This window comes from Cherax quadricarinatus, chromosome 68 (assembly GCF_038502225.1).
Source record: "Cherax quadricarinatus isolate ZL_2023a chromosome 68, ASM3850222v1, whole genome shotgun sequence".
In the NCBI taxonomy this organism is placed as follows: Eukaryota; Metazoa; Arthropoda; class Malacostraca; order Decapoda; family Parastacidae; genus Cherax; species Cherax quadricarinatus.
Genome location: NC_091359.1, coordinates 19307465 through 19322616, shown reverse-complemented (window position 1 = coordinate 19322616; position 15152 = coordinate 19307465). Strand labels below are relative to the sequence as shown.

General features: G+C 41.3%; 2 protein-coding genes across 2 annotated transcripts in view; one reads left to right on the top strand and one right to left on the bottom strand.

Moving 5' to 3' along the window:
* The window catches only part of LOC128697697 (uncharacterized), a 265769-nt gene that overhangs the window by 140728 nt on the left and 109889 nt on the right, over window positions 1-15152 (bottom strand). The window lies entirely within an intron of this gene.
* On the top strand, window positions 6452-14024 carry LOC128697724 (uncharacterized). The gene is made up of 3 exons (XM_053789586.2): window positions 6452-6960; window positions 12189-12303; window positions 13511-14024. Exons 1-3 carry the CDS (start codon window positions 6467-6469, stop codon window positions 13847-13849), a joined length of 948 nt encoding a protein of 315 aa, XP_053645561.2. The 5' UTR covers window positions 6452-6466; the 3' UTR covers window positions 13850-14024.

Here is a 15152-nt window from a genome sequence, read left to right as displayed (position 1 = left end):
CACATCAAGCCAGGTGTCAGATCAAGCCAGGTGTCACATCAAGCCAGGTGTCAGATCAAGCCAGGTGTCACATCAAGCCAGGTGTCAGATCAAGCCAGGTGTCACATCAAGCCAGGTGTCAGATCAAGCCAGGTGTCACATCAAGCCAGGTGTCAGATCAAGCCAGGTGTCACATCAAGCCAGGTGTCAGATCAAGCCAGGTGTCAGATCAAGCCAGGTGTAACATCAAGCCAGGTGTCAGAGAATATTTTTTTCCAATAAATCTCAAGATCAAAAAAGTCACAATACCGAGGCTACGGCCCCAAATAATGTACACGCTAATAACCTACTTCAAAATACCTTTCTCGTAAAAAATAATTGAAATAAACATTACAGTAATATTATCATTATTATTATTATTATTATTATTATTATTATTATTATTCAGTTTACCTGGAGTTTACCTGGAGAGAGTTTCGGGGGTCAACGCCCCCGCGGCCCGGTCTGTGACCAGGCCTCCTGGTGGATCAGCGCCTGATCAACCAGGCTGTTGCTGCTGGCTGCACGCAAACCAACATACGAGCCACAGCCCGGCTGATCAGGAACTGACTTTAGGTGCTTGTCCAGTGCCAGCTTGAAGACTGCCAGGGGTCTGTTGGTAATCCCCCTTATGTGTGCTGGGAGGCAGTTGAACAGTCTCGGGCCCCTGACACTTATTGTATGGTCTCTTAACGTGCTAGTGACACCCCTGCTTTTCATTGGGGGGATGGTGCATCGTCTGCCAAGTCTTTTGCTTTCGTAGTGAGTGATTTTCGTGTGCAAGTTCGGTACTAGTCCCTCTAGGATTTTCCAGGTGTATATAATCATGTATCTCTCCCTCCTGCGTTCCAGGGAATACAAGTTTAGAAACCTCAAGCGCTCCCAGTAATTGAGGTGTTTTATCTCCGTTATGCGCGCCGTGAAAGATCTCTGTACATTTTCTAGGTCAGCAATTTCACCTGCCTTGAAAGGTGCTGTTAGAGTGCAGCAATATTCCAGCCTAGATAGAACAAGTGACCTGAAGAGTGTCATCATGGCTTGGCCTCCCTAGTTTTGAAGGTTCTCATTATCCATCCTGTTATTTTTCTAGCAGATGCGATTGATACAATGTTATGGTCCTTGAAGGTGAGATCCTCCGACATAATCACTCCCCGGAGGGTTATATAAGTAGGCAATAATACTGAAGCACTGCTAAATGACCTATAAGAAATTTGCGTTACTTTAGGACTGTGAGGAGAACTACAATGTTTAAGACATCCACGAAGCTTATTGTTCGTTGTTTTTTGATGCTGGGGATATGGAGGGGTAGTGCCATGATGCCGGTTAAGGGTAGTGCCTTGATGCCGGTCAAGGGATCTTGATCTTGTGGGTGGTAGTCAGTTTATACCCCATCGTGAGGGTAGTAGTAACCCCCAGAGGAACCCCTGTGGGTAGTAGTCGCCCATTTTCACCTGTGGGTAGTAGTCACCCCATACCCACCTGTGGGTAGTAGTCACCCTATACCCAACTGTGGGTAGTTGTCACCCCATACCCACCTGTGGGTAGTAGTCACCCAATACCCAACTGTGGGTAGCAGTCATCACATACCCACCTGTGGGTAGTGGTCACCCCATACCCACTTTTGTGTAGTAGTCACCACATACCCACCTGTGTGTAGTATTCACCACATACCCACCTGTGTGTAGTAGTCACCACATACCCACCTGTGTGTAGTAGTCACCACATACCCACCTGTGTGTAGTAGTCACCACATACCCACCTGTGTGTAGTAGTCACCACATACCCACCTGTGGGTAGTGGTCACCCCATACCCACCTGTGTGTAGTAGTCACCACATACCCACCTGTGTGTAGTAGTCACCACATACCCACCTGTGTGTAGTAGTCACCACATACCCACCTGTGTGTAGTAGTCACCACATACCCACCTGTGTGTAGTAGTCACCACATACCCACCTGTGTGTAGCAGTCACCACATACCCACCTATATGTAGTAGTCACCACATACCCACCTGTGTGTAGCAGTCACCACATACCCACCTATATGTAGTAGTCACCACATACCCAACTGTATGTAGTAGTCACCACATACCCAACTGTGTGTAGTAGTCACCACATACCCACCTGTGTGTAGTAGTCACCACATACCCACCTGTGTGTAGCAGTCACCACATACCCACCTATATGTAGTAGTCACCACATACCCACCTGTGTGTAGCAGTCACCACATACCCACCTATATGTAGTAGTCACCACATACCCAACTGTATGTAGTAGTCACCACATACCCACCTGTGTGTAGTAGTCACCACATACCCACCTGTGTGTAGCAGTCACCACATACCCACCTATATGTAGTAGTCACCACATACCCACCTGTGTGTAGCAGTCACCACATACCCACCTATATGTAGTAGTCACCACATACCCAACTGTATGTAGTAGTCACCACATACCCACTTGCGTGTAGTAGTCACCACATACCCACCTGCGTGTAGTAGTCACCACATACCCACCTGTGTGTAGCAGTCACCACATACCCACCTGTGTGTAGCAGTCACCACATACCCACCTATATGTAGTAGTCACCACATACCCACCTGTGTGTAGCAGTCACCACATACCCACCTATATGTAGTAGTCACCACATACCCAACTGTATGTAGTAGTCACCACATACCCACCTGCGTGTAGTAGTCACCACATACCCACCTGTGTGTAGCAGTCACCACATACCCACCTATATGTAGTAGTCACCACATACCCACCTGTGTGTAGCAGTCACCACATACCCACCTATATGTAGTAGTCACCACATACCCAACTGTATGTAGTAGTCACCACATACCCACCTGCGTGTAGTAGTCACCACATACCCACCTGCGTGTAGTAGTCACCACATACCCACCTGCGTGTAGTAGTCACCACATACCCACCTGCGTGTAGTAGTCACCACATACCCACCTGCGTGTAGTAGTCACCACATACCCACCTATATGTAGTAGTCACCACATACCCAACTGTATGTAGTAGTCACCACATACCCACCTGTGTGTAGTAGTCACCACATACCCACCTGTGTGTAGCAGTCACCACATACCCACCTATATGTAGTAGTCACCACATACCCACCTGTGTGTAGCAGTCACCACATACCCACCTATATGTAGTAGTCACCACATACCCAACTGTATGTAGTAGTCACCACATACCCACCTGCGTGTAGTAGTCACCACATACCCACCTGCGTGTAGTAGTCACCACATACCCACCTGTGTGTAGCAGTCACCACATACCCACCTGTGTGTAGCAGTCACCACATACCCACCTATATGTAGTAGTCACCACATACCCACCTGTGTGTAGCAGTCACCACATACCCACCTATATGTAGTAGTCACCACATACCCAACTGTATGTAGTAGTCACCACATACCCACCTGCGTGTAGTAGTCACCACATACCCACCTGCGTGTAGTAGTCACCACATACCCACCTGTGTGTAGCAGTCACCACATACCCACCTGTGTGTAGCAGTCACCACATACCCACCTATATGTAGTAGTCACCACATACCCACCTGTGTGTAGCAGTCACCACATACCCACCTATATGTAGTAGTCACCACATACCCAACTGTATGTAGTAGTCACCACATACCCACCTATATGTAGTAGTCACCACATACCCACCTGTGTGTAGTAGTCACCACATACCCAACTGTGTGTAGTAGTCACCACATACCCACCTGCGTGTAGTAGTCACCACTGTAAGTGGTACAGAAAGATCTCTCTTACAAAGATCCTCTAGTCAGTGTATTTTTTTTTTTTGCAAATTGGGTAGACAAAGTACATGAAAACTGGATGTAACACACACTGTGGTGAAGGGTGTTCCATACACTGTGTAGTGACGCCTGAATAATGTACAGGGCCGCGGGGGGCGCTGACCCCCCGGAACTCTGTCCAGGTGGGTAGAGAATTTATATATATATATATATATATATATATATATATATATATATATATATATATATATATATATATATATATATATATATATATATATATATATATATATTTGTGAGTAGATTAGGTTTGAGAAACACTTGCAAAGTATGGGCCAGTAGGCCTGCTGTATTCCTTATTTTCTTATATTCTTGTATAAGCAAGCTGGCTATAAGATGATAGAAGTATGTGTACAATAGGTCCAGAGAATGGGTCTCAACATTGTGTGCTAGTCAGCAGCTACAGTAATTATGTTTCACAAGGATAGTATATTCATTTATAGTAGCAGCAACAACTTGGTTACTCAATTAATGCAAGCCAGCGATTTCTTAACCACTGATAATCATCGACATTAGTACCCCAGAGGTGGTCTTATCAGGGAGTCAATACTTTACCAAGAACAACGTCCGGTGACTGATTACCTGACACTACCTCCATCGTCACCGTATTCGACTGAGGAAGCCAGCTGCACAGGCAATAAGGACACCCAAGTATTACACACGTGTCGTCCACATGTATGAGCCAGTAGACCTGATGCAGTGCTTCTCCATTACTGTGTTCGTATTAGTGGAGTGTCTTAAGTCAAATTGAGATATTGTCTCACTAACGTATGACTACAAAATATATATATATGCCAAAAATTCAGGTCTCATGATATAGTCTGCCCGAAATACCTAGGCATGCTAGTGGCTTTTTCTGTACTTTATATTTTGTAATATGTTCACCTCACACTGGAAACTTTGCAAAGAAATAAAATTTTGAATGTAACAAACACTACAGAAATCGGAAAATAGTTGTAAAAAGTTTGCAGGTTCAGTAGAGATGTTTGATCAGGATGACTTGCAATAATAACCGTGTCCAGTCACCATAATTAATTCTAGTCACACCTCACATCATCAACAGTTACTCTTGGCCCTTTCTACGTTGATAATCAAAGTCCCATGACCGAAATGTCTTAAAATATGTCCTAGCATTTGCTCCTCAATTATTTTTTTTTAATCACTTGTGGGTATATACCCATTACCAGTTTATATCTCACAACGAGTGTGCTTTTATCGGTCACAATTAAGTCATACGAGCGATCACTACGTCATGCTATGTACTGATGCAATCATCCACTATGGTTCCCAGTAGCCATGACGACACCACAAGCAGGTGACAGCCTCATCAAAGAAAAAGTACACAGAAGTGCCTGTCACGTCCAATGAAAGTAAAAAAAGATAAGTAATCTTAACTGTGGCCAACTTACGTAACAATATGTCCCCCCTGGTGTTAGTCATGTTACTTAACATGTTACTTAACATGTTACTTAACATGTTACTTAACATGTGTAAGCTACTAGGTCTTCACCTCACTACGCTCCATATTACACGAATATAATAATCATGTTTCATAAAAAGTAGTTTGGAAAACAATATGAATATTTCTTTTAGTTTATATAAATTGGATTCATGTATAATTAATAAAATTTGGGAAGAATTTAAGATACATTAGATAATTTTTCTTTGGGTAGAATATAAGATGTGTCTGACAGATCACTGACTACTTACCTACATTATCATAAATAGTCAGGTGTTGTTGTGGGTGGCAGTGAGGTGTAGTCTTGTCCTTATATGCCTTCCTATTTACCTTTTATTTTTATAATACCTTGATAATGTGAGAAGTCATGAAAGCTCACGAAAGCCTGGTCTCAGACCGAGCCACGGAGGCGCTGACCCCCGAAACCCTCTCCAGGTAAACACACACACACACACACACACACACACACACATATATATATATATATATATATATATATATATATATGTATATATATATATATATATATATATATATATATATATATATATGTATATATATATATATATATATATATATATATATATATATATATATATATATATATATATATATATATATATATATATATATATATATATATATATATATATATATATATATATATATATTATATATATATATATATATATATATATATATATATATATATATATATATATATATATATATATATATATATATATATATATATATATATATATATATATATATACACACACACATACATACATACAAATACTTTTTTTCGCCAGTTAACGGCTATTTTTTTCAACGAAAACACGATGGTTTGCGAAATTTCACATATATCCTGAAATTTTTTTTTCCACAGCATCTTACAATTGCTTAACTTCTCAGATTGAAATCCTGACTTAACCTGCTTATGATGACTTGCGAAATTTTAATAACACGATTGCAGACTCACTTGCCGTGGGTTCAAATCCCCACCCGTTCCCTGTATTTTTTAAGCCCCTACATTGAACTCTGCACCACAACCGTCCATACAAGCGTTCTCTCGGTTAATAACCACGCCCAGTGGTGCTTAACCTGACCAAGCGACTACCACGCCGATAGCATCTGTTATATATGATACAAGCGTTTACATTTTTCTCTCGCAGGCAGTGTCCATTGAGAGGAATAGCTGGTAACTGGCAGCACCTTGCTCATACCCCCGGCAGTCTTGGCTGGCAACTGGCAGCACCTTGCTCATACCCCCGGCAGTCTTGGCTGGCAACTGGCAGCACCTTGCTCATACCCCCGGCAGTCTTGGCTGGCAACTGGCAGCACCTTGCTCATACCCCCGGCAGTCTTGGCTGGCAACTGGCAGCACCTTGCTCATACCCCCGGCAGTCTTGGCTGGCAACTGGCAGCACCTTGCTCATACCCCCGGCAGTCTTGGCTGGCAACTGGCAGCACCTTGCTCATACCCCCGGCAGTCTTGGCTGGCAACTGGCAGCACCTTGCTCATACCCCCGGCAGTCTTGGCTGGCAACTGGCAGGACCTTGCTCATACCCCCGGCAGTCTTGGCTGGCTCATCACCACAGCTGCGTCACTCATTCTTACAGTTTTCACATTTAACGTGAGTTTCTCTTCTGTTATATTAGTCTTAATCCTGCAACAGCAAAGCATCGATGTATTCAATATTCTGTTGCGGCAGAACGATAGTTCAGGTTTAGGGAAGGATCGTGTGGGAAGAGAGAGGAGTGGAATGTGTTTACTGATGGCCAGCCATCGGTTTGACGCGAGTGAGAGCATCCTAGTACATGTAGGGTACAAAACACTCTCTCTTCCAGTAAGTTCACTATTACTTAACATTGTTCATTTCCATCATTTGGGGAGCTTTTATTTTTTGTGTGTGGGGGTATTAGTTTTATATGGTGGCGGCCTCAGCTTACGACTGATGAATCAGGGTTTGATCCCGGACGATCCTTATTGCTTGTTATCCCGTGGCTTGGTTAGCAACGCTCTCGCCTATTGTTATGGTATTATGTCTTAGTGTACTCGTGACGCTGCTGCTTTTCGTTCAGATGATATTGCACCGCCTGCCGAGTCTGTTGCTTTCGTAGGGAGTAATTCTCGTTTGCAAATTTGGGACTAAACCCTCTAGGATTTTCTAAGTGCATTTTATCATGTATCTTTCTCGCTTGCATTCCAGACAATACAAATCAAGGGATTTCAACCGTTCCCAGTAATTTAGGTGCTTTATCGTACTTATACTTGCCGTGAAATTTCTATGTACATTCTCCAGGTCTGCAGTTTCGCTTGCTACGAAAGGGGCTGTTAGTGTACAGCAGTATTCCAGCTTAGAGAGAACAAGCGAATTGAAGAGAATCATCATGGGTTTGGCATCCCTGGTTTTGAAGGTTCTCATTATCCATCCTATCTTTTCCTAGTAGATGAGGTAGATACATTGTTGTGATCTTTGAAAGTGAGATCCTCTGACATTATCACTCCCAGGTCCTTCACATTAGTTTTTCGCTCTTTTGTGTGTTGCAATTTGTTTTATAGCCTGTTACAGTTTTAATTTCCTCGAGTTTTCCATATCGGAGTAATTGAAATTTCTCTTCATTAAACTTTATATTGTTTTCTGCGGCCCATTTAAGGATTTGTTTGATGTTTACTTGGACACATGCAGTGTCTTCTATGGATGACATTGTCATGCAAATTAGGGTGTCATCCGCAAAGCAAGACACAGTGTTGTGGCTTACATCTCTATGTCAGATATAAGGACGAGGAAGAACCAGATGAGAGTATTGTGCCTTGTGGTAGTGCTTTTTACTGCAGCTGCCTCAGACTTTACTCTGTTTACTATTACTCTTTGTGTTCTGTTAGTACGTTATAGATTCATCTACCAACTTTTCCCGTTATTTTTTGTAATATTTTAAACTTAAGATTTAATCTAAGTCTGCCTGAAATGCCTAGCCATGCTAGGTGTTCTAGTGGTACACTCTGTAATGATTATTTTACTACATGTAAACCACACAATAACCAAATTCTGTAAACTCAGCATTGTAATCCTTATAGAGAATAAACTTTGAATTGAATTCCTTTATCGCATTTTGTGCGCTATTACACCATGGTCACACTTGTCGAAGGCTTTCACAAAGTCTGTGTATACTACATCTGCATTTTGTTTGTCCTGAGCATCCAGGACCTTGTCATAGTGGTCCAGTAGTAGGGACAGGCAGGAACTACCTGCTCTAAACCCATGTTGCTCTGGGTTGTGTAACTGATGGATATTTAAGTGGGTGGTGATCTTGCTTCTTAAAACCCTTCCAAAGATTTTTATGATGTGAGACGTTAGTTTACCTGGAGTTTACCTGGAGAGAGTTAAACTCCAGGTAAACTAACGTCTCACATCATAAAAATCTTTGGAAGGGTTTTAAGAAGCAAGATCACCACCCACTTAAATATCCATCCATTAGTGCTGTCTGTAATACTTTGCAATTGCTTTACTGTCACTTTTGTGGAGTGGGGCTATGTATGTTGTTTTTTAGTGAGTGTAGGATGACCACTGTGTCCATGCTCCCTCTGAAATTTTTTTTTTATAATTTTCACTATTTTTTTTTATAATTTTCCTAAATATGAATAATATAATAATTGCACATTAAAATGTGATGCTGATTTGAGTCTTCAAGAAATTTTGTGCAAAGGAGGGTGTGCAGCAGCCACAGAGTGATGCAGGGGAGAGGACGCCATAGTGAATTTATGTGTGAGCACTGGTCTCTTAGTGGTATACCCCTCAGGGAAGGTTCCTTGATGTTGGTGAGGGGCTCTTGATTTCGGGAATTGGATCTGTGCTCCAGTTCCCCGAATTAAGCCTGAATGCCTTCCACATTGCCCCCCCCAGGAGCTGTATAATCCTACGGGTTTAGCGCTTCCCCTTGATTATAATAATAATAATAATAATAATAATAATGTTAGTGGTATAAAAATCGGCATCATCGAGGCCATAATGGGGTGTTTTGGCCCGAATTTGTAATAGGAACCCATGTTAATGTCCCCTGCTGAAGAATTGGGACAGGAAATTTGCGGGACCTCCAGAATTATATGTGGATAGTCACAAATAAGTAGACCATTGTCCTTTCATTTGGATTTCTCGCTGGCCAGTGTAGGTTTCTATTGTCAATAGTGTGTCACTGAATACTTTTATTGTGTAGTATAGGTAGATAATCCCAGCTATGTTATACATAGGCTCCCTGACTAACTGTATAGGCTCCGTGGCTAGCTGTGACGTCATGAGCCCTTCACATGTGAGCCGCTAGCTAGAGGCATCTCCTTCAGATCCCGGCTAGGCATAGACTCAACAAATAACAAAAAAAGGCACAATACCGTGACTGGAACGATACACAAATAACCCGCACATAAAAGAGAGAAGCTTTGTAAATGGTCCAAATCGGACCGAAACGTCGTCGTAAGCTTCTCTCTTTTATGTGCGGGTTATTTGTGTATAGACTCAACAAGGCAGGGCATGGGCCACCCCTCAAGACTCATAAGTTACCAAACCGTCCAAGTGTATATTCCTTTTCATCCGACATCTTAAGCACCCACCCGACACTATATGTTAGGTACATGTTGTGGTGTGATCCATCTACAGTAATTAAATGGTAAGTGGTAATACTATTGTAACACTATTGTATTAGCTGGATCGCTAGTGCACTCAGCTCACACACTGAGGTCCGGGGTTCGAATCTCCTCCAGTAAGGCTGGAAAACATTAGGGACGTGTTTCCACAAGACACCTGCTGTCCCTGTCCCTGTTCACCCATCAGTTTAAAATGGGTACCTGGGTGTTAGTGGATTGGTGTGGGTCGCATCCTGGGATAAAACTGACCTAATTTGCCCGAAATGCTCTGCCTAACAAGTGGCTTTCTATATAGTAGTATGTCATTGTTGTCAGCTAGACCTGTATACCTTGTACATTTACTTGTAGTAAATATCATTATTATTATTATTATTATTATTATTATTATTATTATTATATGTATTATACATTAATTATATTGTGACCCAACAAGTCAACTAATATACAGTCTACACTATTTTATAATTTATCATTATTGATATTAATGTTTAATATTGTAATTATTAATTTAATGTCAGGTCAAGCTTTTGTGAGAGTGGTGAAGGAGTGAACATCGAGGGAGTGACAGTCCTGTGACCTACTGTGATTAAGTCTCACTTACCTCACTCAAATTATGTGAAAGAAATATTTCAGGAATGTACCTGTGAACCTTATCCCCATAATTTCCCACACTTCCTCTCCTTAGAATGCTCAAGGCACGTGAAAGGGGCTTCTTGTAGTTCTTGAAGAACATGGAGTTCCAATTTCCCGGTTGAATCCCTGGCATGGGTGGAAACGTTGGGTATATTTTCTTACACCTGCTGTCTCTGCTTACCTAGCAGTAAGTAGGTATCTGAGTGTTAGTCGACTGCTGTCGATCGCATTTTGGAGGGACAAGATTGAAGGATCACAATGGAAATAAGACAGTCCTTAGTGACGCACTGACTTTATTGGTGGCTAACTCTCTGGGTTAAAAATCCTAACAAAGCTTATCTCATCGCATAACAGTAACATAAGCCAGTCTAATGATAGGGCTTTACTGGGTTATCCTGAGTTACTAACACTTCGGGTTAATAGTCACACCATCATGACTCACACAAAATTTAAAGTCACATTGTTGTTATAATTAGGGGATAGCTGGTTTGGGACCGAGTCTCGGGGGGCGTTGACCCCTGGTAAACATTTCTCAGGTATGTTAGGTAAAAGGACACAAGTGCAACTAATGTGATAATTTATTGTGACAACGTTTCGCTCTCCAGGAGCTTTCTTAAAACTGTTACTTGTCGGTAATTCTAGCAACATTATTACAATCTATCAGGTGTCCTTTAGGTAAGTGGTAGATATAAACTCACAAAGGTCATAAAATAAGCCAACAATTAACAATGACATTATATTTCGCAAAAATACGAACGTCATTATTTCTAATCACATTCATTCTCTGAACATGTCAGCGAATGAAAACGCAATTCACACACATTTGAACCACATTAATCTAACAAATCTGCAATTATGGTACCAATGGTCACTTTAAATGAAGCACCTTTGATACAAGGGTTGGTGATGTAATTCCTTGCAAAAACCACAGGCGATCATACGTGAGACGAATATGTCGAAATTTATTAGCAAGAATAACTGAACACGAGGTCAACAGGGTGTTCAAAGTGTCGTGGAACAAGATCATTAACTGGGTAGCTACTGCTGCTCCATTCCTTTGATGGTAAGATAAGATTTCGTTCGGATTTTTAACCCCGGAGGGTTAGCTACCCATGATAACCCAAGAAAGTCAGTGCGTCATCGAGGACTGTCTAACTTATTTCCATTGTGGTTCTCAATCTTGTCCCCAGGATGCGACCCACACCAGTCCACTAACACCGAGGTACCTATTTGCTGCTAGGTGAAGAGGACAACAGGTGTAAGGAAACGCGACATGTAGTAGAAACTTGTATGATAGTTTCCGGTTTACCGCTTAATTTTATTATTATTATTATTAAGGAGGAGGATGGTAAGATATAAGGAGACTTGTGGTGGGTGTTGTTGAAAGTCGTCTCAGCAGGAGTTGAATCTACACAACACCTGCACAGGTCCACCTAAAGTCTTAGCATCACCATCTAAAGTCTTAATAGCAGACATAGCTGCACTAATTCCTATATACTAGTGGTATCTAATAATTGAATTTAGTGCAGATATAACAAGCATAATCACTAAATATAAGCTGCTTAAAGAAGTAATCCATATACATTCAAGGAGAGGCAAGATGAGTGGGGATGCGAGAGACATAATGTTCTTCAGACTGTCTCCCAGTGACTACGATCAGAGTACGAGGCTCATCGCAGACCACTTCATGAGGAGGAACCCACTAGTAAGATGCAATAATACCTTGAGTTGTGGCTGGAGAACAGGTTTGGTGATACTGGCAGTAGATAGTCAAAGAATAAAAAAGGACTTTTCTGGCTTCTTAGGTACTGTCAGCTATGCTCGTATTAAACACTCCAGTAGTGTACTCAGTTACATTAAAGTCCTTCCTGTCAGGAATATGAAACTAGGCAGTCTGGACGTCACCTTCTTGTTCACAAAAGTTCACACTACATTGGTTATTAATTTTCACCACTGAGAAGTCAGTCATGCTCTTACTTTGCTACTTCCTCCTAACGACTCCGTCTGTCTCACTGAACTTGGCATCAGTTTTCACTTCCACTTTATCAGCTAACTTACGGTATGAACATGGGGGCTCCCAACAACACTGTGCTAATTGACAAAGACACAAGCAGCAGTTGGAATCGATGTTTTAAATAAAGTTTGCAATTGCTGCTTGTGTGTTTTTATCATCTACAACTTGTGTATTCCCACGCCATCTATTACTACAGCACTGTATTAGCACATGTTTATGTGGAACATAGGCCAGTAGATTTACTGCAATACTCTTGTATTCCTATGTTCTTTATCCCACGACACAGTGTCCCTCGTTTATATTAATAAGAGCAGAGGAGTTCTACAATAGACCTCCCCTCAAGGGAGGTTCCTTGACGCTAGTGAGGGGCTCTTGATCTAGGGAATTAATTCTATGCTCCGGTTCCCTGAATTGAGTCTGAATACCTTCCGTCTCCCCGACATGCGCTGTATGATCCTACTAGTTTAGCGCTCCCCATGATAATAATAATAATAATAATACAATAGACCTTCTGGCCCATGTTAGGCAGGTATTACATCCATACACTCAATTTCTATTATTTAATATATTTTTAAAGTTGCCTGAAGTATTGACTTCAATAATGATACTTTCTCAGTGTAATACACTCATCTACAATGTAGATAAATGGTACAGAAAACAACAGATTGATGAATAAGACACTTGTGCAGGACTTGAGTATCTTCTGGATAATAAGGACACAAAAGTATTGCACAAGTGTCTAAGTCATCACTCATCTACAACTTTATTACCAAATAAGTTCTTCCATCCCTTTGTAAATCTTAACTTGTTAAAATATGTTCACATTTTTTTTCAACACTTGTATGGTAAATATTTATCTTGTTCGTGTATTTAAAATTCTGTAACGTCTGGTCGACAGTGTAGGGCCATTGGACAGATGGATCTGGAATCTTACGGAGAGCAGTTTCTCGTAGACATCAAGAAGTGTCTGGCGTCAGGTGTGTCTGTGGGAGCCAGAGACAGAGCTTCACAGACACTGGCTGGCATCTGCCTCAACTTCTCACTCGATCTGGACGAGGCACATGACATGTCTAACAGTGACTCGGTAAGTGACAAGAAGGCGCACGACTGTCGACAACTTGTGGGAGATGAACACGAATGCATTCGTCTAAAGTGGTCGTCAACCTTCCTACACAAGTGGGTCACATTTAATGGTCAAATGTGTGATGAGGGCCACACGATTTTTGTTGAAGTGTGAAACCTACATACAAGTGAATTCATAATTTAATGTGGGCCGCATCCATTACCTAGAAGGGCCACATGCGGCCTGCGGGCCACACGTGGCCTGCGGGCCGCAGGTTGGGGATCCCTGTGTAATAAATAACTAGATCGTCTCCATTAATAAAAATAGTTTTGAAAACCGATTACTAAATGCTGCACAAGTGTCTCATTCTTCACATTTATTGAAAACGTTTCGGTCCTTGGATCTAGAAATGATCAAGATTCAATGTATTCTTGATCATTCTCCTCAAGTGATGTGGTTAACACCTACGAAGGCACTTGGGTAATATAAACACCTAAGTGTTGCACATAGGTCGTATTCATCTGTCATAATTACATACCATTAATATATGATAGGTTCTGTTACAAAATGCAATATCTAGACAATACTAGAAGATCAACCTATTAACCCCCCTCTAGCATCTAACATGTTTCTAGTTTGTAACAGTTTCTTAGAAAGTACTCTGGTCCAGTTAGCCTTTAAAATTAAGGTAAATTTTAATATTGCTTTAAGATTGCAACTGACAGGACACTAACGAAATAAAAATTTATATGTTTATTAACAAAGTTGTCTAGGTGGACAATATCAAAGTAAATGAATTTGATATAATTTAAGATATAAACTCCTACACTTCTCTTGTAGTGCAAAGTTAAATTGTACATATAATATAGTGGTGAAGGTACATTTACTAAACAGTACGACCCGCAAGTACCATCTGGTACGTTGTTACCAGTTATAAAAATGATACTAGCGTATACAAGTGTGTGTGATATTGTGTGTGTGCTCAAAGTTGTTCGTTATGTCTCAGTAAGACTTGACTCGACTTAAGACTTAAACAGTGACTGACAGTAGTCCACAAATATTCTATCTTCTTAACCAACTTGGCAATCAACACAGCTTGCTTGAACAATATGACGAACGATTCGCCGAACAATAATAATATACAAAACAGCAGCAAGGAGACAAAACGACACTAACTGAGGACCATCAGCAGATCCTCCATAAAAGTCATAAAACTCTTAATACTGAATCTAAGTTCAGCATAACCAAATCCCCGACTACGACGGTGCGTAGATGCTACACAAAGTAGATCAGAAGCTTCAGCTTGAGACCTGGATTGACTTAGAGTATCATTATGACAACCTCAGCAAAACGTCAAAAATCACTAGGTCTGAACAATGCTCTGTGAACAGAGTTACACAGAGTTACAAGATGTAAGTTTCGACTCAACAACGAAATCATACTCTACCAAAAGCAGTCTAAATAATGAACAAACAGA

Bases quoted from the DNA above. Each gene is read 5' to 3' on its own strand.
- LOC128697724 (XM_053789586.2), top strand. From the start codon at position 6,467: ATGATACAAGCGTTTACATTTTTCTCTCGCAGGCAGTGTCCATTGAGA. The intron at 6,961-12,188 runs GTGAGTTTCTCT...TATACATTCAAG, and splicing joins TTACAGTTTTCACATTTAAC to GAGAGGCAAGATGAGTGGGG. The intron at 12,304-13,510 runs GTAAGATGCAAT...TCTGGTCGACAG, and splicing joins TCATGAGGAGGAACCCACTA to TGTAGGGCCATTGGACAGAT.